The sequence below is a fragment of the Nomascus leucogenys genome, chromosome 9 (genome assembly GCF_006542625.1).
Source record: "Nomascus leucogenys isolate Asia chromosome 9, Asia_NLE_v1, whole genome shotgun sequence".
NCBI lineage: Eukaryota > Metazoa > Chordata > Mammalia > Primates > Hylobatidae > Nomascus > Nomascus leucogenys.
The window spans coordinates 30,606,368-30,631,435 of NC_044389.1; the positions used below are offsets into that span (position 1 = coordinate 30,606,368).

General features: G+C 34.2%; 1 protein-coding gene across 6 annotated transcripts in view; it reads left to right on the plus strand.

The window, feature by feature from the left end:
- Positions 1 to 25,068, plus strand: part of EDEM3 (ER degradation enhancing alpha-mannosidase like protein 3) — a 64,919-nt gene that overhangs the window by 34,217 nt on the left and 5,634 nt on the right. The window contains exons 10-20 of one of the 6 annotated variants that reach the window (XM_030818751.1): positions 1,525 to 1,650; positions 1,847 to 1,930; positions 3,460 to 3,543; positions 4,077 to 4,201; positions 8,481 to 8,646; positions 9,197 to 9,351; positions 10,521 to 10,677; positions 12,718 to 12,909; positions 14,253 to 14,418; positions 18,073 to 18,258; positions 19,536 to 19,583. In XM_030818751.1, coding sequence (XP_030674611.1) covers positions 1,525 to 1,650; positions 1,847 to 1,930; positions 3,460 to 3,543; positions 4,077 to 4,201; positions 8,481 to 8,646; positions 9,197 to 9,351; positions 10,521 to 10,677; positions 12,718 to 12,909; positions 14,253 to 14,418; positions 18,073 to 18,258; positions 19,536 to 19,583 — 1,489 coding nt within the window. The remainder of the gene's footprint in view (positions 1 to 1,524; positions 1,651 to 1,846; positions 1,931 to 3,459; positions 3,544 to 4,076; positions 4,202 to 8,480; positions 8,647 to 9,196; positions 9,352 to 10,520; positions 10,678 to 12,717; positions 12,910 to 14,252; positions 14,419 to 18,072; positions 18,259 to 19,535; positions 19,584 to 25,068) is intronic. The other 5 variants (XM_030818754.1, XM_030818752.1, XM_004088946.3 and 2 more) reach the window with 5 other exon arrangements.

Here is a 25,068-nt window from a genome sequence, read left to right on the forward strand (position 1 = left end):
CCATTACATGAATGAGATTGTAAAAATAATTTTTAAAATGTGTAGTGGTTTTGTGTCAGTATTTCCTGATGATGTTGAACAGGGACAGTGTAAAAAGTGATATACATTCCAAAAAATTAGTTGATAAAGTAGTTTTATTTTCACCTTTTATCAGAAACTTTGCAGATCTGCCAGTAAGAGATGTAATAGATTTGAGTTTTACCTAATCTTGTTTGTACAAGGATAAGAATTATTGAAATATGTTACTAGTTAGCTTTTTCCTTTGGATTCCAATTCTTTTTGAAATCTTGGAAGTTTGGCTTAGTCTTTGATTACACCAAGGATACAGGGCTTTGAAGACCTGGAGAAACTAGTGAGTATTCATTTCAAAAGCAAGTCTTAAGACTGCCTCAGAACCACAAGCATATTTTTTGGGAAAAGTGGGAGGATTATTGAACCCAATTGAATCACCCTTTTAACTGAAGCAAACTGAAATGAATATAGCAAACTCATCAGTTATATCACTATATTCTTTTTAAACTAATCTACCACTTCTTTGCTCACCTATCGGTTCATCCATGTTATATGTATGAGACAGTATGACATGGTGATTAAAAGTATGGGAGATGTACTGGTTTAAATTTTGATTGTACCACCTATGGGTTTTGTGATTTTGGGAAAGTAACTAATATTATTTGCCCCTGTTTCTCATCTACAAAATGGGAGTACTAGTACTATTTTATAGGGTTATTGGGAGGATCGAGTTTATGCATTCAGAGTGATTAGAGCAGTGCCTTTAACCTATGGCCAATATTCAATAATAGTGATTAAATAATAGGTAAATTTACAAAAAAATTAGTAAAAGTTAATGTCATTAATTGAATACTTTATAAAATTATCACGGATTGTTTATTAGATTATAACAAGAATTTATTGAGGTGAATGGGGACAAATAACTGTTTTTGTTGGCTTGTTATCACAACTCAACCTTTTGTCAAAGCTGAGAAATATCTAGGAGAAGACAAAAGAAGGGAAAAAGAGTTTTCTAAGACCATAGTAAGCTGAGATAGCAAACCATAAGAGTGGCAGCAGTGATTAACTGCATTAGTTTACATAGTAGTGAGCGCCAAAATATTGTTAGCCGAGAAGGGATCAAACTTCCAAGATACAGGAAAAAGCAAATTCTGTAATATAGAAGCTGATAGCTGTATTCCAAGGGGACCTATGAGCATCAGTGGGCCACAAAGACATACTAACCACGGGCTAACACCACAGGACATAGAGATGTTCAGTTCCATTTTTCTCAGAAGGTCCTATATTACAGATAGTCTTTAATAGTCTGCCTGTGAGTTAGAGGACATAAAGGAGTACATACATATTTTAGAAAGATCTCCATCTAAAATAACTTAAATATTTATATAAATTGGTAATTAGTGAATTTTTATATAAATTCTAGTTTAATTTCTTCACAGTGCTATTTAATGTGTTTAGAGTAGTACCTCTTTTTTCATCTAACTTTCATGAACACATGTTGTGATCTTTTAGCACTATGATGCCATAATGAGGTATATTAGCCAGCCACCTCTTCTACTTGATGTGCATATCCACAAACCAATGCTGAATGCTCGGACTTGGATGGATGCTTTGCTTGCCTTTTTCCCAGGCTTGCAGGTATAAAGAATTCTATCTTCTTAATATGAACGTAAGATGATGATGTTAATTAGGCGCATTTTTGATCTTTAAAACTGAACTACAAAACATAGTTGCAGTTCAGAATTGTATTTTATACATTTTTCTGTTTATGTAATGATTAGAGATAAAACCAGCTCATATTTTATTAGGTAATTTTATTGTTGTTGATTTCTAGGTGTTAAAGGGGGATATTAGACCTGCTATTGAAACTCATGAAATGTTGTATCAGGTGATTAAAAAACACAATTTTCTACCAGAGGTAAGCAAATAATTTTTGGAATAATCTTACACACACACATACACACACACACACACATACACATATACACTATAAGTTGCTAATATAAAGGTAGAAAATGGCATCTTCAAGGCTTGTTGGTTCTTTTTTTTTTCCTATTAAATAGTTTATTTTTGGTTTGTACAGTATTATATATGTTTCTGCTTTTCCTTGTGTGTTAAGAGAAGTCTGATTTAGGGTAATGCTGACATTTTTAAAATTTTATGTAAAAAAATTCCAGGCTTAGTTCTTCTCAACTCTTCCTAACTTAATGCCATTGTAATATTCTGTCATTCTAACTCTTGTATGTACCTACCAGCTAGGAAGATTTTGTCACTTTTTATTTTCTAAAGCTTGTCTTATGAAAACTGTGTATATTAGATATACTTTTGTTGTTCACACATGCCCTCTGGAAATGTAGAGAATGCCATCTCCTCCTCATGCTGATTGAGAATTATTCTTCCTGATTTTTATACATCATATTAGTAATAAATATTCTTGCTAGCTTGATATGACAAGATTTTAATAGCATACTTTTTGGCTTTCCAGAAATGTACCATTAAAAATTTCCAAATGTGTGTATGGCCTTGTTCTATCCCTGCTTATTGACTACCCTCTGTGAGATATCTAAGCATTCCACCAACTTAGAAGGGTTCCTAAAGTGTTTGTTTTGGAAAGTATAGTTTTATTAGCCTTCAGGTGAGTAGGACTGTGCATTGTAGACAATTCATATCCATACAGAATAAACTGAGGTTTCAATTAATACATCTATCACAAATGAAGTTTTTATTTAGCTCCCATAAAAGTTTTTGTTTGCTTTTATTTTCTTTTAAAAACCAATTGATTGTTGTTATTGAATAAATTTCAAATAGACTAATTTTATTTATTTCTAAATAATGCTGTGTCGTATTCCACAAAGGATTTGAGGCTGTTAGAAAATAAAAGCTAAAATATGAAATACGTATGCTTGCACATTGCTAAGAGAGATTTTAAGTATTCTCACCACAAAAAAAGATAAGTATGTGAGATAATGCATATGTTAATTAGCTTGATTTAGCCATTTCATAGTGCATACATATATTAAAACACCATGTCGTATACCATAAATATATGTCACTTTTATTTGTCGATTTAAAAAATTTAAAAATAAATATGAGAACTAGGGAAGTAATAATTCAGAAGAAAAAGTAGAGGGAAGGATAAAAAGAAAACACAATTATGTTTACCACCAGGACCCATGTAGTGGCATTACTGAGTTTCATTACTGAGTTTTTCTGAGTTTTCTAATAGCCAGAATGATCATTGAAAAAATAATCAATTTAATTGGTAAAAATAGCAGCCTTTGCAAAATGAATTGTTATTTTAAGCAATGAAAATTGATGTTTTATTGATGAAAATGTCATGATTGCTATTTTAATTGCTTTTACCTATTTATGTATATTCTATATATTCTAGAACTACTTGTTTATTTAATCACATTTTTTATGCCTTTTGTATGTTGTTTTGTTCAGGCGTTTACCACAGATTTCAGAGTACACTGGGCTCAACATCCTTTAAGGCCAGAATTTGCAGAAAGTACCTACTTCTTATATAAAGTAAGAAAATATACCCCATTTTACTTAAAGTTTAGCCCCCGTTCTCTGTTGGATCTCTCACTCTTTTATAATTGTAATTGGGTTTTCAGAGTCCCCTTTTAATATTATAATGATTGGATATATCATGGTTCTTATTCATCTAGTCCATAGAATTATTGAATGATGCAAGAATTGACATGTAAGGTATTTTTCTTTAAAAAATATTATGTAAACGTTTCTTTAAAGAGAAACTTTATGTTCTAGAGCTGCTTTCCTAAAGCATGTCTCTTGCCTTTCTTCAGTCAGGCAGCCTTTCTGAGCATTAGAAATTTAAAAACTAAGGTTATACAGTTGAATTTTATAATTGTGTGTTTAAGAAATTCTGTAAAGCAGATTCATAGCTTTTTTTCAGAACTCAGTTCTATATAATGTGCTCCAGTGCCTGATACAGTGCCTGGCACCTAGTAGGTACTCAATAAATATTTGATAAATGAATGGATATGTGGTAATATATAAGCTATATATATGTATACATATATTCTCCTTTTTAATAGGCTACAGGAGATCCTTACTACCTTGAAGTAGGGAAGACACTTATTGAAAATTTAAATAAATATGCTAGAGTGCCTTGCGGATTTGCTGCCATGAAGGATGTTCGTACTGGAAGCCATGAGGACAGGTAAGACAATTGCTAACATCCCCTTTCCTCAGGGTCTCTCTGAAACAACACAAAATGCAACTACCATTTAGGATTCAAAAAAGTTTAATTCTTTTACAAAGGATAGAAACCTTTGTTCCTTGTGTTTACTTTTTTAAACTGTTGAATAGACTAATTTTAATTTGTTTGAAAAGTTTGTATTTTTATCATAGTCCCTGGCATATAGTAGGTGCTCAAATGATTTTTAAATAAATGAGTCAATGATGTTAAATATCAGAACCTTGGTATTAGGACTATCTAAAATGTGGCTTTTTTTCTTCTTTGATAATAGTTTCCTTTTATATTACATAAGACATTAGAAATTACCAAGATGAGGAATGATCTGGAATATGATTCGTGTTCGGCCAAGAATTCCTCAAAAGCTGTGTGTACTCTTACACCGTTGCTGACTTGCAGGGGTGGGAAAGACCAGTGGTAGTTTCTGTTTCATTAGACAGTGGATAGATGTAGATGGTATGAAGTATTCAAGCTATAAAAAGTGCTCCACATGAAATTCACAAGCATGCTGATAATTCTAAGATCACTTATCTGGTTATCACATCTCTAAATGAATGCCAAAGCTTGTTTGTTCATTTGGTTAGCAAATGTTCATTCCAGAAATATTTACTAAGGCCCCTTATGTGCCAGGGCTCTTACTAGTTTTTAAGGATTAAAGATATGGAGATAAGTCCTTTCTGTCTTTGAATCACTGAAGGCAGGCCAATAAGCAGACTTTTAAAACATTGTATATGTGTTATGAAACATACTAAAGGGGCATCAAGCACAAGTTGGGATGTGATAGTCTAGTCAATGAAGGGTTCCTGAAGGATCCTATGTCCTGAAGGATAACCCAGAATTAGAAGAAGAAAGATGTAAAAGAAGTTCCAGGCAGTGAGACTGAAGACATGAGAAACACAGCACTCATCATCTACTCATAGAGTTGTCCCTTAGTTCTTCACTTAGTATTCGGATAATGGTTAATTAGGCTTCGAATCTCCATCCCTAACCACAGCTAATGAGAAATGGTTAGGTTCTGGAAGCAGGCATACAAATAATAGCAAGAAATAAAAGCAGATACCTTGTGTATTTGCCTGGAACATTTATTGACTGTTTCCTGCACTCCAGACAGTCTTCTAAGCATTTTATGTGTTTAACTAATTTGATCCTTACAACAGCTTTCTGAAGTCTACTATTATAGTCTTCATTTTAAAGGTGAAGAAACCAAGGGAAAGAGAAGTTAGGGAGTTTGCCTAAGGTCACACAGTTAGTAAGATTAAATCAGAATTCTAATCTAGGCTGATTGGCTCTTGACAATGATGTTATACTGGCAATTCATTAAAGAACAATAATTAAGCACCTACTGTATGCCAGCCACTGCACTTAAGTGTGGGGTAGAAAGATAAAATAGAACCAGTCCCTGCACTCCCATGACTTGTGAATAAGATAGGTGTGTAAAGAAATAATCACAACCATGTGATATGTTCTAAAATACAAAAGAGGTAACAAGCTGAAGAATTACAGAGGAAGACATGATTTACTGTTTAGAGTTCCATTTTTCAAAGTGTAACATCCTTCTTTTTTTTCCCCACCAAATGCTCCTTTTGTGACATTGTTTCTGGACCTCTTACCATTGACATTGCCCCATTCTGATTGCATTCCAGTATATACAATAACTCTTAAAATATCATATCCAGAATTAACCATACTCAAGATGTGTCTGGCACAACAGCACCATAACTGTCTATATTCAGACAAAGGGTCACTAATGTTCTATGAGGCTGATGAGTTTCCACCCTCTATCCAGTTGAAGACCACTGCTTCATTGACTCACTGTTCCTCAGGGGATCGTTGCGCCTCTCAGATGTATTTAGCCAAACGAAAGGTTGAGAACTACCATTCTTCATCATATTGTGTTATTAGATGTGCTTTAGATTTTTTAGGAGCTTTATTATGTTCAGCTCACAGTGAGCTTGTGATCAACTAGTTTCACATACTTAACTGTATAATGTGCTGACAAATGAGTGTTCTCCACCCTGCCTTTGAGCAGCCAAGTTTTCTTTTTTTTAGTGTAAACTTTGAACTTTTATACTTAACTCAGCAAAATTTCTTTTTTTGTTTTGTTTCTAGATTTTGGTCTAGAGGTTGAATCTCATTAGCTAAACTACCAGTTTTCAATGATCTATAGTTTAGATAAGCATGCCTTACATTTTTTTCATCCAAACTGTTAGGAAGAACTTTTGGTTGGACCACAACCAGTGCCTTGTGGCATTGCACTCAGGAGCTTTCAGTTACAGGCTCTTTGCATGTGGTGGTTTATTACCCTATAGATCTAAGCACTATCACTGTCCTCCAGGTTACCATCATCTACACAGACACAGACATACACACATACTTTTCACAATGGAAATATCTGTATTTTCCTAATCATAATTACTAAAAAGAATGTAAATGGCAAAAATAATAGGAAAATATTTGCTAAGACACTGTCCCCTAACTGCATAAGATTACCACTGTTAGCAGTTTTATAAAGGCTTCCAGACATTTTTAATGCCTGTGTATTTTTATTTATGTATGTTTATGATTTTAAAATATAAAATAGATCATATGATCTGATGCTGAACTTGCTAGCTTTGCCCAATTCATATTGTAGTTATCTTACCATGCCTTGTTCTTTTCTAAATATTTACAAATTGTCTATTCTAGTATTTGCCAATTATCAGTATCCTGCTCATCTGTCTGCAGTTCTCAAGATAGCATTTGCTCATGTAATAACTGTCAGTCCATCAGAAAAGGTTAAATTATGATAAGTGTATTGCAGATAAACAGGAAAGTGTTTTTATATTGTCTAAAAAGATTAATATCCAAAATGGCTAAAAATGTTTTGAAACATTTCAGGTGAGTTTTTGTTCCAAAATAAAAAATCATATATATGTAGGAAAAATGATAGCTGTAGTTTCAATCTCATATGTATGCCAGGTGCTATGCTAAATAATTGACATTTAATATCTCAGTCTTCACACTAATGTCTTGAGTGTGTTGTTATATTCCTTTTACAGAAGAATAAACTGAAGCTCATAGTCCTTACATAATATCCCCATGGTGACAGAACTAATTAGTGGAAGATCTTTCTATTTCCAAAGCCCATGTTCTTTACTTCTTTGTTCTACTCCCTCTCCAGCTCATTCTTTAATCACGCTGTTTAAACTTGCATTTAATTTAGTAAACATTTATTGACTGCCTACTATGTGCCAGGAATTGTGGTTGGCCAGAGGTATGAAATTGTGCAACTTGTCCAGTAAGCTAGAAGTTGTTTATTACTGCCAAAACCTACGATGCTTTGGGGAGTAGTGAATTAAATTTGATGTGACTATGACTCCATCTACCAGCTATGCTTTTTTCCTGACACTTTTAATTTAAACTTTTCTTAAATTGTTGTTAAAACATTGTAACATTAAATCATTTGTAAAAACACATATAGTTTTACTGTCTTTATTTCTCCACAGTCCCTTCTTAACAGGTAAATAAATATTTAGAATTTTATGATGGTAGCCCATGTGACTTTGCATTGTACTTTTTTCATGTAACTTTTTTTTTCTTTTTTTGAGTCAGAGTCTTGCTCTGTCACCTAGGCAGTGTCACTGCACTCGGCTCACTGCAATCTCCATCTTCTGGGTTCAAGCAGTTCTCCTGCTGCAACCTCCTGAGTAGCTGGTATTACAGGTGCCTGGCACCACACCCGGCTGATTTTTGTATTTTTAGTAGAGACGGAGTTTCACCATGCTGGCCAGGAAATTACATGCAGTAATTTCTTCATGTTTAAAGCCTTCTTTTTAAATCACTTAAATAGCTACATAATAAATTCCATCAAATTTGTGTGACTTTTTCCAGCTCTTTAATTTAGTTGAAGATTCTTACATGATTCTCACTAGTAAAATTTATCAGTTACCTCCCTGCTGTTGATTCTCTATAGAAGAAATGGAGAACTTTCCCTCATTGAAATGCCTATAGAAAAATCTTGTCTGCATTATTCACAAGATTAAATGTATCAATGTGGTAGACAACTCCTCTGGTCTTTTTCATTAACATGGAATGTACTTGGAGTCAAGGTTATTCTGCCCCTGGTAGATTGATACATTCTATAGTTCTTTGAACATCTAAGTTGGTGTAGATAGGATTACTAAACTTGACTCTATGGCTTTCATATAGTTGGCATTTAAATTATTTTTATCTACTTATATTTATTTGTGACTTTTTATTTTAGAATGGATTCTTTCTTCTTGGCCGAAATGTTTAAATATCTTTACTTGTTATTTGCTGATAAAGAAGACATTATTTTTGACATAGAAGATTACATCTTTACAACAGAAGCTCATCTGTTACCTCTTTGGCTCTCTACTACAAATCAAAGCATCTCTAAAAAGAACACAGTGAGTTTTTAAATTAAATGTCTTATTCTCTTTTTTATTTCTATATGTTTTATTTTTCCAAGTGAAAAGTAATCCATGACTAGAATTCAATAAATATATGTATGGTAAGAAGAAACTAAATATATACATTTTCTTATTTTTTTTTCTTTTATTGCATCCTGTATACACTTACATATTTCATTAACTGTTTCCTTTTAAAAATTATGTTGGCCGGGCGCGGTGGCTCAGGCCTGTAGTCCCAGCACTCTGGGAGGCCAAGGTAGGTGGATCACGAGGTCAGGATCCTGGCTAACATGGTGAAACCCCGTCTCTACTAAATATACAAAAAATTAGCTGGGCGTGGTGGCGGGTGCCTGTAGTCCCAGCTACTCAGAAGGCTGAGGCAGGAGAATGGCGTGAACCCAGGAGACGGAGCTTACAGTGAGCGGAGACTGCACCACTGCACTCCAGCCTGGGCGACAGAGTGAGATTCCTTCTCAAAAAAATATATATGTATATATGTTAAGTAAAATAATTATTTCTATTTACATAAAATGTTTTTATCTTGTAGACCTCGGAATATACAGAACTGGATGACAGTAACTTTGATTGGACTTGTCCAAATACTCAGATCCTCTTCCCTAATGACCCATTGTATGCTCAAAGTATTCGTGAGCCCTTGAAAAATGTGGTGGATAAGAGCTGTCCTAGAGGCATCATCAGAGTGTAAGATGTATTATTTTATATTTTCTAATATCAAAGTTGTTTCTTAGTAAATGACAGAGAACTTAGGGAGCACGTATCAACAGCCAAGAAGACACTGACATAGGCTGAAGAGATATGTAGCTATCACTGGTTAAAATAAAAATTAGTAGTAAATTTAGATAGTAAAGCTTATTTTGCAGTACACTTTTTTATTATTTTGGAAACTTCCAATGTATCTTTTATTTTATGAACTAAAGTAATAATAGTGGGCAGCATGTAACAGTTTTTAACTTCCATAACTCATTTTTCATGGAATAGTTTCATCGAATATTTTCTAGCCAGGCATGGTAGCTCACGCCTGTAATCTGAGGATGTTGGGGAGCTGAGGCAGGTGGATCACCTGAGGTCAGGAGTTCGAGACCAGCCTGGCCAACATAGTGAAACTCTGTCTCTACTAAAAATACAAAAAATTAGCCAGGCATGGTGGCAGGCACCTGTAATCCCAGCGACTCGGGAAGCTGAGGCAGTAGAATCGCTTGAACCCAGGAGGTGGAGGTTGCGGTGAGCCAAGATCACGCCATTGCACCCCAGCCTGGGTGACAAGAGCGAAACTCTGTCTCAAAAAAAAAAAAAATTTCCTTTTGTCTATTGTTTCTGTGTAGTGAAAATACAGGTATTTTGTTTGTTGGGATTTGATTTTTTGAGGGAGTACTTATTCTTGCTTGTTAAAATTGGCTTAATGAGTTCATTTTCTGATGAGTAGTTATATTAGAAAGGCCATTACAAGGACTTTTTAAAAATTATTTTTACATAAGTGTTATTATTCACTGATGCAAGTATTGATTTGCTTTTGAAATATTGGGAGAAAAATCTGTGTTTTTAAAGGATAACATCAATAGTAACAAATCCCCAAGCAAACTTGCTCTGTACCTTTAAATAGTTATAGTTCTCTTGACTAATACTGCCTTATATAGATAATATACATACTTTTATAACTAGAAAATGTTATATTTGAAAGCTATACCACTTGTTAACCTAAATTATATATAAGAAAATACTTGTTTCTAGTTATTCCAGTTTCACTAGTTCTAAAACTAGCAATTTTGCGAGTAACATTATTTTTATTTGACATGTGTTTTTTGTCAATTTTAATTTATAGTTTTTTAAGCCTTGCCTGTAATTACTTTTAGCAGAGAGGAGAGTTTCAGGAGTGGAGCTAAACCCCCTCTGAGAGCCAGAGATTTCATGGCCACTAACCCTGAGCATTTAGAAATCCTGAAGAAGATGGGGGTGAGTTTGATTCACCTCAAAGATGGGAGAGTCCAGTTGGTCCAACATGCAATCCAAGTAAGACATTGCTACACTAATTAGATACCGTCTCTGCCCTGCTTTCTTTGGTCTCATTAGCTTTAATAAGATAATGGATTTCAACTTTCTAAACACTTTAAATATATTGTTTAAAGTGAGAGAATGAGAATTTTAGGACTTGAAAGTATCTTGGAAAGTCATCTAATTCAACTCCTTTAAAGTAGAAATCAATTAAATAAATCAGAGATAGGTTGGGTAATTTGCTGAAGTTAATATAATCAAATGCAGGACTCTAAGTTTTCTGTTTCTCAGTCCATTGGCTTTCCCATTACTTCTATTTACAGCATAACTTCAAAAGCTAGTAATTAGTTTTAATATTCATGTCTCCATATTTTACATCATTTTAGTCTCCAAAGAGCAACTGAATCTTAAGTATTTTGTTCATCACAGGCATTTATTTGTCTGTGCCTAGGAAAAATAACATGTCTTTTTGAGAAATTTTTATTGATTTTTACTTTGAAAGTTTTTATAACACGAAGTCTTTAAATTATTTACCTTATTAGTGTATTGATTCTGAGAAAACCACATAGTTTGCTGAATAATTTTTAACCTAGAACCATATTCAGGTATCCCTTAATCTGAAATTCAACCCTCCCACAACTTGATCACACCCTCAAGTTTTCATCTCATCCATATTCTTGCCACATCCTTCCTTCTTTTAAGAGTGTTCTTCCTTCTTCCTTATATTTTATTTGCACTCAGTGGGAGTGACATCTCTTGTGACATTGCTTTTACTTGGCTGCCAATGACATAATTACTGCCAAGTGGCCTCTTAATCCTTATGGGATTTAACTTTTCTGTAACTATTGGCTGAAACCTTCATAAAACATTTTCCCTTCTTGGCTTCCCAGGATATTTCAGAAACAAAGTTCTTTTTCTACTTCACTGTTTATTGCTTTGTAGCTCTCCTTGGCACAACCACTCAATGTAAACAGTTTCCAAGAATCTGGATGATATTCTTTTCTCTATATACTCTTCTTCAACAGTCTCACCTATTTCTACAAGCTTAGATATCATCTTTATACATATGACTTCTTAGCTATGTATGTGAATCCTGATTCCTAACTTTACTATTAAATTCAACTTTCATCTACCTCTCATACATCTTGCATCTCAATCTCAATCTGTCCAAACTTGAATTATCTCTTTCTTGTTTACTCTCTGTCTACCCTCACCTCAACCTCTGTTTCCTTCTTTGGCTCTCCATGTCAGTAAAACCTATCATCATTAAGTCATCAAAGCTGGAAATTTCAGGATAGGTTTGAACTCTTCTTCTCTCCCAGTTCCTCTTATCCTTTTCCATCCTCTAACTTCTATCATGTCTTGTTGGTTTTTCCTGTAAAGTATCAGGAATCATCTTATTTTTTTCTATTATAGTCAGTCATTCTTCAACTTTCCCTCTGTTAAGACTCAATTCAAGTGTCATTCTAAATCTTTCCCAGGTACACACAAGCAGAATCAATTGTTCCCTCATCTGTGCTCCTTTTCCACTTTCCCACTTGAGAAGTTTTATCATAGCTAACTTTACATGTCTTTCTCCTCCAGACACAAACTTCTTAAAGGACTGTCTCTCCAAAGCCTAGGCAAGTGCTGAGATGGAATAAGTGCTTGACAGATATGTTTTGAATCAAATTGAATCTGGTTGTTTACTATTTCAAGAAGGGAAAGTGTGGGTCAGGTATGAGGTTTATTTCTTCAGAGGGAAAGCCAGTGGGGGAAATAAGCAAAGTGCGCATTTGAGCATTTGCTAGAAGTCCAGTTCTCAATCTGAATCGAAAGTGGTTTATAGAATAGCGAAAGTGACATTGATAAAAAAAAATACAGATAAGTTATTTTCAGAAATACTATTTCTGAAAGTATTATTTTTGAGTACAAATAAGGTCATGAATACTTGGTGGTGACCTAAAGTGAAAGAAGAAGTTGTAGAGTAGAATACTATAGTCCAGTGTCTTTAGGAAATCAAAAAATTGGTGGAAGTTTCCAGAAAGGAAGGATAAAATGAATTTGTTTTTTTTATAGGCTGCTAGTTCAATTGACGCTGAAGATGGGTTGAGGTTCATGCAGGAGATGATTGAATTGTCAAGTCAGCAACAAAAAGAACAGCAGCTGCCTCCACGAGCTGTACAAATTGTTTCCCACCCATTTTTCGGCAGGGTAGTATTGACTGCTGGACCAGCTCAGTTTGGGCTGGATCTGTCTAAACATAAAGAGGTATGTATACTTAAAATATAGTTGTTGAAACTGAATTTAAAATATTAAGTATTGCCTTATTTCTTAGTCTCTTCTCTAATTTAGTAGTTTTAATTTATTTAAAAAACTGAAATAGTCAATCTCCTGGAGTTAAGTAAAGTAAAAGCATGTCTTGAAAACTTTGAGTCATAATTTATGTATATAATATGCTTATAGAATTTTAACTAAAGTATTATTCAGGTTCTGTTCAATTTCTTGGTCTCTTCTCTAATTTAGTACCTGTAATTGATCTAAAAATGGTTTTCAGACTTTCTAAGAGCACTAGAACCTTTCTTTGAACAAAAGTCTAAACCAAGAGCTTAATGTAAAAAACAGCTAAAAGCACAGAAGCTCTGGCTCAAGTGACTGGAGAAAGCCTAGGACCCTGAGGTTCCCACTGGGCAAACTTTGAAGATCATTAAGCTAGTCCATCCTCTATAGTTATAACATAGTTATAACGTAGAAAACGAAGACTTACATAACTAAACAATTCACAAGGTTATCTAACTAATTGATTGCAGAGCTGGGACCAGAGCCCAAGTATCATGACAATCTAAAGCCAATGCTCTTTTCACTCTAATACTGCTAATTTAGACTTTTTTCTCATGTGTGTTTTAAACTATGTAGAGGCTATATAGATTGATTGATTCCTTCAACTGTTGATTGAGTGCCTACTATATTTTGTGCACTGCTTGCTGTATCAGTTTACAAAACCAATGAAGATCCATGCCCTTATGGAATTTACATTTTAGGAGAGTGAGGGATATTAAAACATCTTTATAGTAACGTGTTTAAAAAATCAGTTCCTTGGTGGATTTAATTTTTCTGGTAAAAAGAATTGCTTGCAGATTCATATAGACTAAGTCCATTTTTTTCCCCTCTTTCAAAAACTTTTCTTGTTATCAATGATCATTTCAAATTGGTTCCCAGCTATTGTAAATGTAGTGAATCTGCCTACAGATCCCAACTTTACCACTTAAAAACGTTGTGTTAACATTGTGAGCAAATTAGGTAACCTGAGTCTCAATTTCCCCATATGTGAAAGGGAAATGTTTATATTGTTTTGCTCAGGGTCATTATAAATAACAGATTTTGTAGTTTATATAAAAATGTTCTATAAACTGCAAAGCACACTAGAAATATTGGTTGAGTACTGTAATATGCAAAATGTTTAAAACAAAATTTTATGCTGAATATATGTTAGATATGTTATCATTAGAAAAGAAATGAGTTCTAGTTCTCTTAAAACTCTAGATATTCAGGTTTAATGACTTGATTGCCATTTGAGAAGATTAAAGTATTTAAGTTCCTTTTATTTCTGACAGACAAGAGGATTTGTTGCAAGCAGTAAACCATACAATGGTTGTTCAGAGCTTACTAACCCAGAGGCAGTGATGGGAAAAATCGCATTGATACAAAGAGGACAGTGCATGTTTGCAGAAAAGGCACGCAACATCCAGAATGCTGGAGCCATTGGTGGCATTGTTATTGGTAAGTAATCATCCATGTCATTGTGTTGACTGAAGGGGAGACAATTTTTGGGATTTTTTTCCTTTTATTTTCTAAAATTTTATCAAAGAGTTTGTCATGTATTTTTTTTACCTCACCTAGACAACATAAAGGATAGGTAATCCAATGACTTTTAATTTCTAGATATCTAACATCTTTTTTAAAAGTCTAGATTTGAGTTTCGGTATATTATTGTCAGTGAAAATACTTGGGGTTAGGTGTGAGGGTGGGGTAGGACTGAGTGGTAAAAGAATTCAGTACCATGAATAAGAAAAGGTGCCCTTGAGATCCATAACCCCCGAAGGGCAAGAATTACACTGTGCCACCTCCAGTGGGGAGCCATTGAAAATTTCCATTACTCCACAAAGATGCAGGCTTTGGAGGCAGACACACGAGAGTACAGTTCCTGGCTCTACCACAAAATTGCAGTGTAACCTTGGCCTAGCTTCAGTTTTTTAATCTGTAGATTAAATAGTAGAATATTTTTTGATTTAATAGTAGAATATTTTTTGAGCTCCAGTGGAAGTGATAATAAATATATTTTAGGTGGTTGTAAGGTTTAAAGATAATATATATAAAATTTCTTGGCATAATAGCAGACATAGGATAAGTACTACTATAACAATGTTTACAGTATTGCTAGCAGATCTTTATCCCCTTGGATCTTTTTCCACTGAAATGACAAATTACCACCTTTAAATCATCTTACCTATATGTATCAACTAGTGGGTTTTACTTTTTTATCTTTCATAGACAATCACTTATATCATGATAAATAGGCCATGACTATCAGGGGAAATATAAATTTTTCTGTTTTAAAGTAAATAGGAGTTTACATTCAGAAAGAACTGAAAGACCTGGGGTCATATGCTGATTTCGAGTTCTTTTGTGCAGCTTCTCTCACACGGAAATCCATTTTGGATTCCCCCCCTTCCCCACCACCCAATAGTTAAGGTAAATAAAAAAAAAAATAGTTGAGGTAAAATAGAATATTAACACTTATTATGTTGATTTAATGGATGCATAAATTTTATTAATAAACATTAGGAGAAGTCATGTTTAATGATTTAAATCAGCAGTTGGCAAACTACAAGACTATAGGCCAAATCCAGCTCATTGCCCATTTTTGTAAATAAAGGTTTTATTGGGACACAGTCATGCCAATTTGTTTGTGTATTGTCTATGACTGCTTTGAACTGCAGTGATGGAGTTGAGTACTTACAGGAGAGAACTGCAAAGCCTGAAATATTTATTCATCATCTAGCCAGTTACAGAAGAAATTTGCCTACCCCTGACTTAAATCATCCTCTTTATCCTTGGGTATTTCCCACACTTTGATTAGTTTTATTGCAGAATTTAGTATATTAACCATCACTATCATTTTGAACATTTCTTACCAAGACTTCAAAATGAAAATGTAAAGTATGAAGTGTAGAATTTATGCATTAATGTTTAAAAATATTTCTTTGTGTGGTATTTTGGTTTTTTATATTTTTCAGTGAAGTCTAATTCTCATGATCTTCTATAGTATGCAATAATTGTCAATTTTTGTTTTGTTTGTTTTGAGAAGGAGTCTTGCTCTGTCGCCCAGGCTGGAATGCAGTGGCATGATCTCAGCTCACTGCAACCTCCATCTCCCAGGTTCAAGCAATTCTCCCTGCCTCAGTCTCCCGAGTAGCTGGGATTACAGGTGCCTGCCACTACGCCTGGCTAATTTTTGTATTTTTTTTTTCTTTTTAGTAGAGACGGGATTTCTCCATGTTGGCCAGGCTGGTCTTGAACACCTGACCTCAGGTGTTCCACCTGCCTTGGCCTCCCACAGTGCTGGGATTATAGGCGTGAGCAACCGAGCCCGGCCTGTCAAATGGTTTTTTTGGTAGCTATTAGTTGGAAAATGCTATACTGGGTTCTGTGGATAAATAAATAAGAGATGATGATCCTTACTCTCAGAATTTTTTTTTTTTTTTTTTTTTTGGAGACAGAGTCTTGCTTTCTCACCCAGGCTAGAGTGCAGTGGCATGATCTTGGCTCACTACAACCTCCACCTCTAGGTTTAAGTAGGTCTTGTGCCTCAGCCTCCTGAGTAGCTGGGATTACAGGTGTGCGCCACCACACCTGGCTAATTTTTGTATTTTTAGTAGAGAAGGGGTTTTGCCATGTTGGCCAGGCTGGTCTCAAACTCATGGCCTCAAGTGGTCTGCCTTGGCCTCCAAAAGTGCTGGGATTACAGCCATGAGCCACCACGCCCAGCCAAAAATTTAATTTTTAATGAGAAACTTTCTTGTGTTGACTTCTTTCTTCTAAGTTTTTTGTTTCTGACAAAGCATTTTGGTTTTATGTTTTAATTGTATATAAATGAATAAATTAGGAATTAGCTGTTTTTTGTTGCAAGGGTTGGAAGTACGAATTATCTTAGAAATCATGTGACTGCAGGAGATAATTACGTTGGTTTAAGAAGGGAGGTTTTTTCACTACACGGAAATGGATTATTTTCAATGAATTAAATAGTACAAATACAACTAGGATTCACCAGGAGGTAGAAGTGGGAACTAAAAATCACCAGGATCCATGATAGTGAATGTTTTTCACTTTTCTCTCTATATCTCTACCTCTGGGTCCTTCTGAACTTTTCTTCCCTGCTTCTCTTTGCAATTCTGCTTCATTTTCCAGCTTCTCACCAGCCTGGTCTCTCTTTGTTCATCAGTTCCAAAATGGCCATTCTAGTTTGCAGCCTCAGCCCCTAAGTCTGTGTCATTTAACTGGACTATTACCTACCCCCTGCTAACTGAAACAGTCTTTCTGTGTGCCAGTTCCAGGTCCCCCAGAGAGACTCAGGATCAGGTAGCCATCTTTTGTCTAATCAGTTATTACTAAGAGGATGGGTCATACATTCTGCACTTAGCAGGACCTATGAGAGTGAGCACCCTGAGACAGGACAGACAGTTTCTTCTGGGAGACTGGCATGCGAGTTGGAGGTGGTCGTGATTGTCGTCTCCAGTAAAACAGCATGTTGCTGGTACTACTACTATTAATAGTTCTACTACTATTATTTAACCAATGCAAAATAGCAATACTGTTTAGTTTAGCTTACAGAGGAAGAAGCACTATAGTCATAACTATTCTTTGTGTGCATTATATAAAAAAGAAATGTCCATTTTTAGTTTGGTAAAACAATGTAATCATACCAGTAGTGGAAATTTTCAACAATAAAATTCATTCATAGTTCTATCACTGTAATCCAAGTCATTGATTTTTTTCATTTCTAGGCTTTACCATAAGCATATGAGATTTTTATAGTCATAATCATAGAATTTTGTATTCTGCTTTTTAAATGTATTATTATTCTGTGTGTCCTATCAAGTAGGTCATTATAATTTACTTTATAATGGTATACAGTTGTTTACAATTATAAATAGTCTAGTAAAATTATTTGGGCATAGGGCTTTTTGCTTCTTTTGAATTATTTCTTTTGGATACATTTCTATGAGAATTAGTGGGTCCAAAAATTATGTTGGTTTTTATGGTTCTTGATGCATAAAATTAATTCTGTCATTGTAAAAAATCAGTAACAATTAGTAGATAGATCTTTTTAATGGCTGGATGTTTTGATGTTTGCTGTATTTATTTTCTGGCTAGATGACAATGAGGGGAGCAGCAGTGATACTGCCCCTCTGTTCCAGATGGCAGGTGATGGAAAGGATACGGATGACATCAAGATCCCCATGCTGTTCTTATTCAGCAAAGAAGGAAGTATCATACTGGATGCCATCCGGGAATATGAGGAGGTAGAAGTGCTCCTTTCTGATAAAGCAAGAGATCGAGGTAAGAGTAAAATACCATTTGTTTTTTTATGCAGCTTAGTATTAATTTTGCTAGTTTGATAACAAGAATGAGTCACAAAAAAATTTTTTTGGGGGTTCACTGGGAAAACAAGTAAAACTTTTAGAAGATAATTTCAAAATATATTTTTCTTTTGGAAATAAGAATAATAAAACATTTATTTTGCTTTGTTTTCTGAGTTAGAATGTTTTTAGACGTACGTTTTTAAGTGTAATTTGTAATTTTTGCCATGAGTCTGTTCAGGTGATAAAAATACAAGAGACTACTTCAGGAAAGCCATTTTAACATCCGGAAATGTTCACCATTTGATTTCACTGATACTACATCTTACATGTCTTTTATAATGAATAAGAAGACATATATAGAATGTTGTATACAATATCATAGTAGTTGGTCTCAACAGGCCACCTATAATCAAATGACTGCTGTCTTGGTGAAGGCAATAGAAATCTAGCAGCTTCTTCCCAATGAGATCTAAGTTTATCACATGGATATAAGAGTTACAAATGGCTGTTTCTGAAAAACAAGATAGTATGTCTTAATTTATGAGAGTAGATAGTCCTCTGTAGGCCAAAATGTTTGTTAGTAATTTGAAATCTCTTTGAAACCCAAATTACAATATAAATGCAAGGCCTTACTAGTATTCTTACATAGTTTCACACCCAGGGATAGAGGAGAAATGAGGCAATGTGAGCCTTCAGATCTTGCTTGTGGTAGCAGTCTTTCCCGTCTGCTGGAGAGACCTGAAGAGAGAGCTAAAGTTCTCCCATACCCTTAAATAGATGAAGTTGCGTAATAGTACAGGGTTGTTACATCCCCTGGGGTGTTTGACAGATATGTAGGAAACTGATTCAATTCAATGTGACTTCCAAGTGGGACATTTAAAAAAAAAAATGTTCAGTGATAATCATGCTAGCATAATCATGCTAGCCTAATTTTGTCTTCTTGTATTGCTTTATTCTTCTTTGAGATTCTTTGAAATGTCAATTATTTATGAGCAATGGAGTGAGCAAGTAGGTTGTTTGTATATAACAATGTATAGATGGAAACAGAACAGAATACAAAGGTTTTCTAATCTTAAATCCTCTATTTTTTTCCTGGGCCCTTTTCTAAACTCAGATCTTTTTGCTTACATATATGCATTTAGGCACATCTAACATAGGCAAATTATTATTTCTTGTAACTCTTTATTATTTCATGTAACTCTTTAATGCATTTGCTTTTTTTCCCCCTATTTTGTGCTACCACTGGAATTTCAGCAGCAATATTAAAAGGTAAAATGATTCCAAGCTACATTATTAATAGTAGTAAGTATCTTGCATTAACAAGCCTTAAATTATATACGTATATATGTATTTGTGTGTGTGTGTGTACACACACACACAAATACATATATAATTTTGTTTCAGTGGATACCATGATAATATCTTGTGTAACATAATTAGATTGTTTTCATGTCTAGTCAGCAGTCACATAATTTTTAATTGATCCCGTCATAACAAATTCTAATAATTATACATCCCATATAATAGATGAATTCTATGTCTATGTCCATACAAGAGTCACTCTAACAAAGGCATTGTTGTTTTAGTATTTATTACTTTGATCACTTTTTATTTGAACACAATGTAAAATATTTAAAGTATTGACTGGTTTTAAAAGCTCCTGTGTATGTATGGTACATGGGTTAGGACTACAGGATTATGGTAAAGCATGTGCTTCCTATACCAGAGAAAGGGTATGAGACATGATTAATTCTCCCAGAAAATAAAAATTCTTGGTGAACAGTATCCCCTTAAGGACCTTGCATTAAAAGGGCATTATTTAAAAGATATTTTTTGAAAAGTTTAGTCTATAAATTTATTGAACTGTGATTGTTATAGAGTGATCTTTTGATAAAAGTATTGAAAAGCCCCCTTTTTGTGTAATAGCTCTTTATAGAACTGTACAGCTATATTAATTAGCAACAAAATACAGTCTGATTGTTTATTAATGTAACAGAAATCAGTGATAATAGTGTTATGAAATCAACAAATGTATTCACTTAGGATATCCTAAGAAGCTACACAGTCTGTAGCGGTTATCATTTGTCCTATACCATTACTACATACATCAGTGTTTCTCCCCTGCATCAGAATCAACAGATATACTTGTTAAAAATGTTGGCTCCTGAGTCCTGCTCCAAATATTCAGTCAGACTTTCTGATTCAGACTTTATGATTGGGAATCAGAATCTGAAACTTCAAACAAACATCCCAGGTGATTGTGTTGTAGCTGCTTCCTCAGCTACACTTTGAGAAATACTGAACAAGATTCATAAAGCACCCCTTTTCTGTCTCCCAGCTATGTATCAGGCCATATTGTACCATCACGGGTACTAGTTAACAGATTATATAAGTACACTAAGTAACAACATCCTTAAAATCTGAACAATAAAATGTTCTCCAGATTGCCTTTTCTAGAAATGTCATTCCACAAATACATATTTTTCCTTATGAAGTCACACAATGCTGATTAAGAAGTCCTTTTCATATTTAATACAGAAAATAGAAGCCCTTAAAAAGCCTTCACTCCTGTCTTCTTATTCTGATAAGTCCATGCCATTAGTATAGACATATCTGAAACTGTTCTGCTAGCAGAAATTTTCTGGTCATCTTAATACACATTTAGAAGCCAAAAAGCATTAGCATTTTATCAAGTGATGTTGCTTCCTTAGGTCAAACCTGTGAAACTTCTGAAAGTTAAGCTATCCACAGTCTATTGTTGAACAGAATTTTCAGTATCATATCTCTCAGCGTTTCATTTTTCCAAAATTTCAGTTTGTAAAGGTACTTAATTATTCCAACCCTGTGCCCACAAAGAAAAGGCAATGTTTTGTTACCTTTAGGTCCAAACTGAAGCAGTTTACAATTAATAGTAAATTTCCTTTTTTCAATAGTATTTCTCACAGGGAAAAAACATCAGCATTTTTAAGTTCCAATACATTGTCATGCTTGCAACTTAGAGTGTAAGCCTATAGTGCCTTAAGGGCTCTAGACAAATGCTTTCAAGCTACTATATTTGTGTCTATCTGGTAAAGAGCCAGACAGAGAAAATGGAGGAAAGAAAAAAAAAGGTTCCATCATTTGCAATGCTCTGATTTAAGTCAGGCAGGGTCACTTTTCCTGATTATCCCCTACCGAACTTGAGTGGCGTGAATCTGTTCTACAGCTGAACTGCACACCTTAAGTTGCTGTTAGAAAGGATTTGATTCCTAGGAGAAAAATCTAGTACATATGCAGATGAACTCTACCTGGAGAGAAACATCTGAAACATTCTTCTTAGCAGAATTGATACTTAACCTTCCCTTCTCCATCCAAGACATGTTTTCTCAGGCATTTTCACATTTGCACCATCTCTTCCCTTTTTCTAGAAGTTCCCCATCAATCCCTTTTCCTCCCCCATGGCCCTTTTCCTCTTTGAGAACATTTAGACATCCTAAATTTCAAATGCCACCTTCTTTATGAAATTTTTCTTATTCTCCTAGGTAAAATTTAAGGGTGTCCTTTTAATACAGTTCTACTATGATAGTTAAATAGTTCTTTAGCTGCTTCTCATCTCTATATTCCTTGCTTTCAGTAAACATTTAATGTACAGATGAATGAATGAATGAATGAATGAATGATTGGTTGTAAAACAACCAATCTCTAAGTCTTTGCCAAGGTTCACTTCCTCTTTTATTATTAAAACATTCTGATTTTGTTTCTCTGTATTTTGAGATTTTCTCCATTCTTTCTATGTTTCTGATGTACCATTCCTGAATTTAATATTGTGGTTGTTATGCTCTTAGGACTTTGATCTCACATACTGGTGAAAACAGGCACCTTAGGATCAAGATTTGTAGCAATGTGGCAGACTTTAATTCTTCTATCTTTTTGTAGTTCTCTAACTGCCATTTTTACTTTCCTGATTGTTGCTTTTATTTCTGGTTCTATAGCTCCTTCAGCTTGCGAAAACCAAAATATTTTCTTCCATGGGCATCTTCTTCAAAGTTCTTCTCTCTGTCTCTCTCTCTGTCTCTCTCTCTCTCTCTCTCTCTCTCTCTCTCTCTCTCTCTCTGTTTCTCTGCATTTAAATTTAGTTGGCCCCTGGTGACTTTCCTATAGTGCTGCATAGAATAGTTATTGGTATCTTTCTAAAAACTTTATAAAATTAAACTTGTAACAAATTGAACAATCCAGAAGTGTGTTAAAAACTTTTAAATAATCTCTCATCTTTCTGAGATAACCAACCAATGTTAACAGTTTGATGTGTAATCTTTTATATTCTTCTTAGTGCTTTATACATTTCTAAATATATGTATCATTCAGTAACTTGCCTTTTACAGTTAAAGCCATATTAAAGACATTCCTCCAAGCTAGTAGGATAGCATAACTTATTCTTTTGAAAGCTGCAATTTATTTAACCATGTCACTATTAGGCGTCCAAATTATTTCCAGGTTTTTGTTTTGCCACTGTATACGATGGTGTAGGTAACATTCTTGTACATATCTTCTTAGATATGCATACTTTTTTCTAGAATATTGAGATTTACTGAAATGAAATGCTGGCAGAAAGGATATGGGTCTTTTTCATTTTAATGGATGTTGCAAGTTGCATTCCAAAAAAGGTTGTAGCAATTCACATCCCTTCCAGCAAGATATGAAAGTACATGTTTCTTCCTATTTTAGTCAGCATATTTCCCTTTATAGGTATATTTTTTGTTTTTTCTCTTTATGGATTGCCTAGTCATACGTTTCGTGTTTTGCCTTCTTTAAATAAGATTCTGTGTCTTTTCTAGATATTTTATAGGACCTCTCTGTTTGTGTGTGTGTGCATTTCTTTTCCTATATTTACATACATACTCATAAAGAAATAGAGGTTCTATAAATTTTCTAGAAAAGACACACATATAGAGACAGAGGTTACACATACACACACACACACACACACACATTTTCCCAACATGTCATCACACAATTTTCCCAATGTGTCATCTTTTCACTTTGTTTATGTAACTTTCATAACACTTTTATGTAATCAGAAATACTAATTCCTTTAAGGCTCCTGGGTCTTCTGTCTCACTTCAGAAGATCACTCCATCCTATTTTTACATAATATTTTCCTAAATTCTTCTGGCATTTTTACCATTTTTTACATTTTGGTCTCTAAATCATATGGAATTTTAAAATATAAGTTAGGAGTCTTTCCAATTGAGTTGTCAGTTACTAAATACCATTTATGAAGCAAACCACTCATTTCTCCTTCAGTTAAACTACCATCTTTGCTATATATCAAATATTCTTGCATAGTTGGATCTGCTTCTAGACTTACCCTTCTCTTCTACTAATCTGTTTATTCCTGTGCCAATAATAAAACAGTTTGCTGTTTTGAGTACATTTTATTATCTGATAGGGCAACTCTCCCCTCACTGATTCTTAGAATTTCTTGACTTCTCTTTGACATATGCTGTTCCATAGAAACTTTAGATTAATTGTATCTGGTTCTAAAATGAAAACAAGAAGTACAAATGAGATTCATTTTGAAATTATATAATTGCATACTTTACATATAAATTAGGAAAATGTTAAATATTAAGACTTTTCATTTAAGAATATACCTATAAATTTAATCAAATCTTGTTTTATGTTCTCATTATGATTTTATTTAAGCAATATGGGTCTTACACCTTTTATAATACATTTAATTCTGTGTTTTGTAGCTTTGTTTTTATTATGAAAAGGTTTAATGATTATATTTTTAGCTATTTATTGTTACTACAAAGGAGTTATTGGTATTTGCATAGTCTTCTTACCAAATTTTTTTAATCAATTCTAATAGTATTTTTTTTATTAAAGTTGCTTTGACAGTGTACGATCAAAATCTGAAAATACAAATAATTTGATCTTTTTCTATATTTACACTGATTATTCTACTTTCTTGTCCGATTACATCAGCTAGATTTCCAAAATAATATTGTATATGTAACTCCAGGAGAGTTTTTGATCACAAGCACAATCTTCATTACCAGGTAAAACAACCCTACGCCTTTTCCTCTCCTTCTAATCTGGAATAATACAATCTAGAAAGAAACTTGGAGTTTTTTTTTGTTCTCTCTTGAATTTAGGGAACCTAGGATAAATAAGCTGTAAGTAGCCAGCTACCTTCTTTCTTTGGTCTGCACCATTGGTTTCCCTAATTGCCTAATTAAATTGTACCTTTTTCACAGCTTAGAAGACAGAGATTGTGTGGAACTCCTCAATCCACCCCCTGCTGACCCTCCCCTCCAAAAAAAAACCCCTAAGAATGTAAACTTTCAGAGTCAAGTAATCCCACCTAATCAGGGTGAACATATATGCATTGTATGGGCAGAAAGGGGTGATCCCTTTCCTCCCCATCATAAAGGGTTACAGTTGACACCCCTGGTAAAGAAAAACAACAACAACAGGTTAACAACAGAAAAGCATAATAATTTTATTATGTGTACGTGTGTGCACAGGAGCCATACAAAATATGAAAGGGGACAGGTGGTTGAAGCTTAAATACCCTCTTCTTAGGGTAGAGGAATACTAGGGAATGAAGAGGTCCGATGCTCAGACAATGATTGGTAAAGGATTCTCTTTGCATAGTGTCTAGATAAAGTCCCCCAGTTAATCTCTCAGCTGTCCTCAGAAGAACAGAAGAAAAGTCTGTTTGGGTGTGGTGAGGACCCCTAGTCTCTACTTTCTCTGATGGCTCATTTTTTTCTCGTTATTTGTTGAGAGTCCTAGGGAG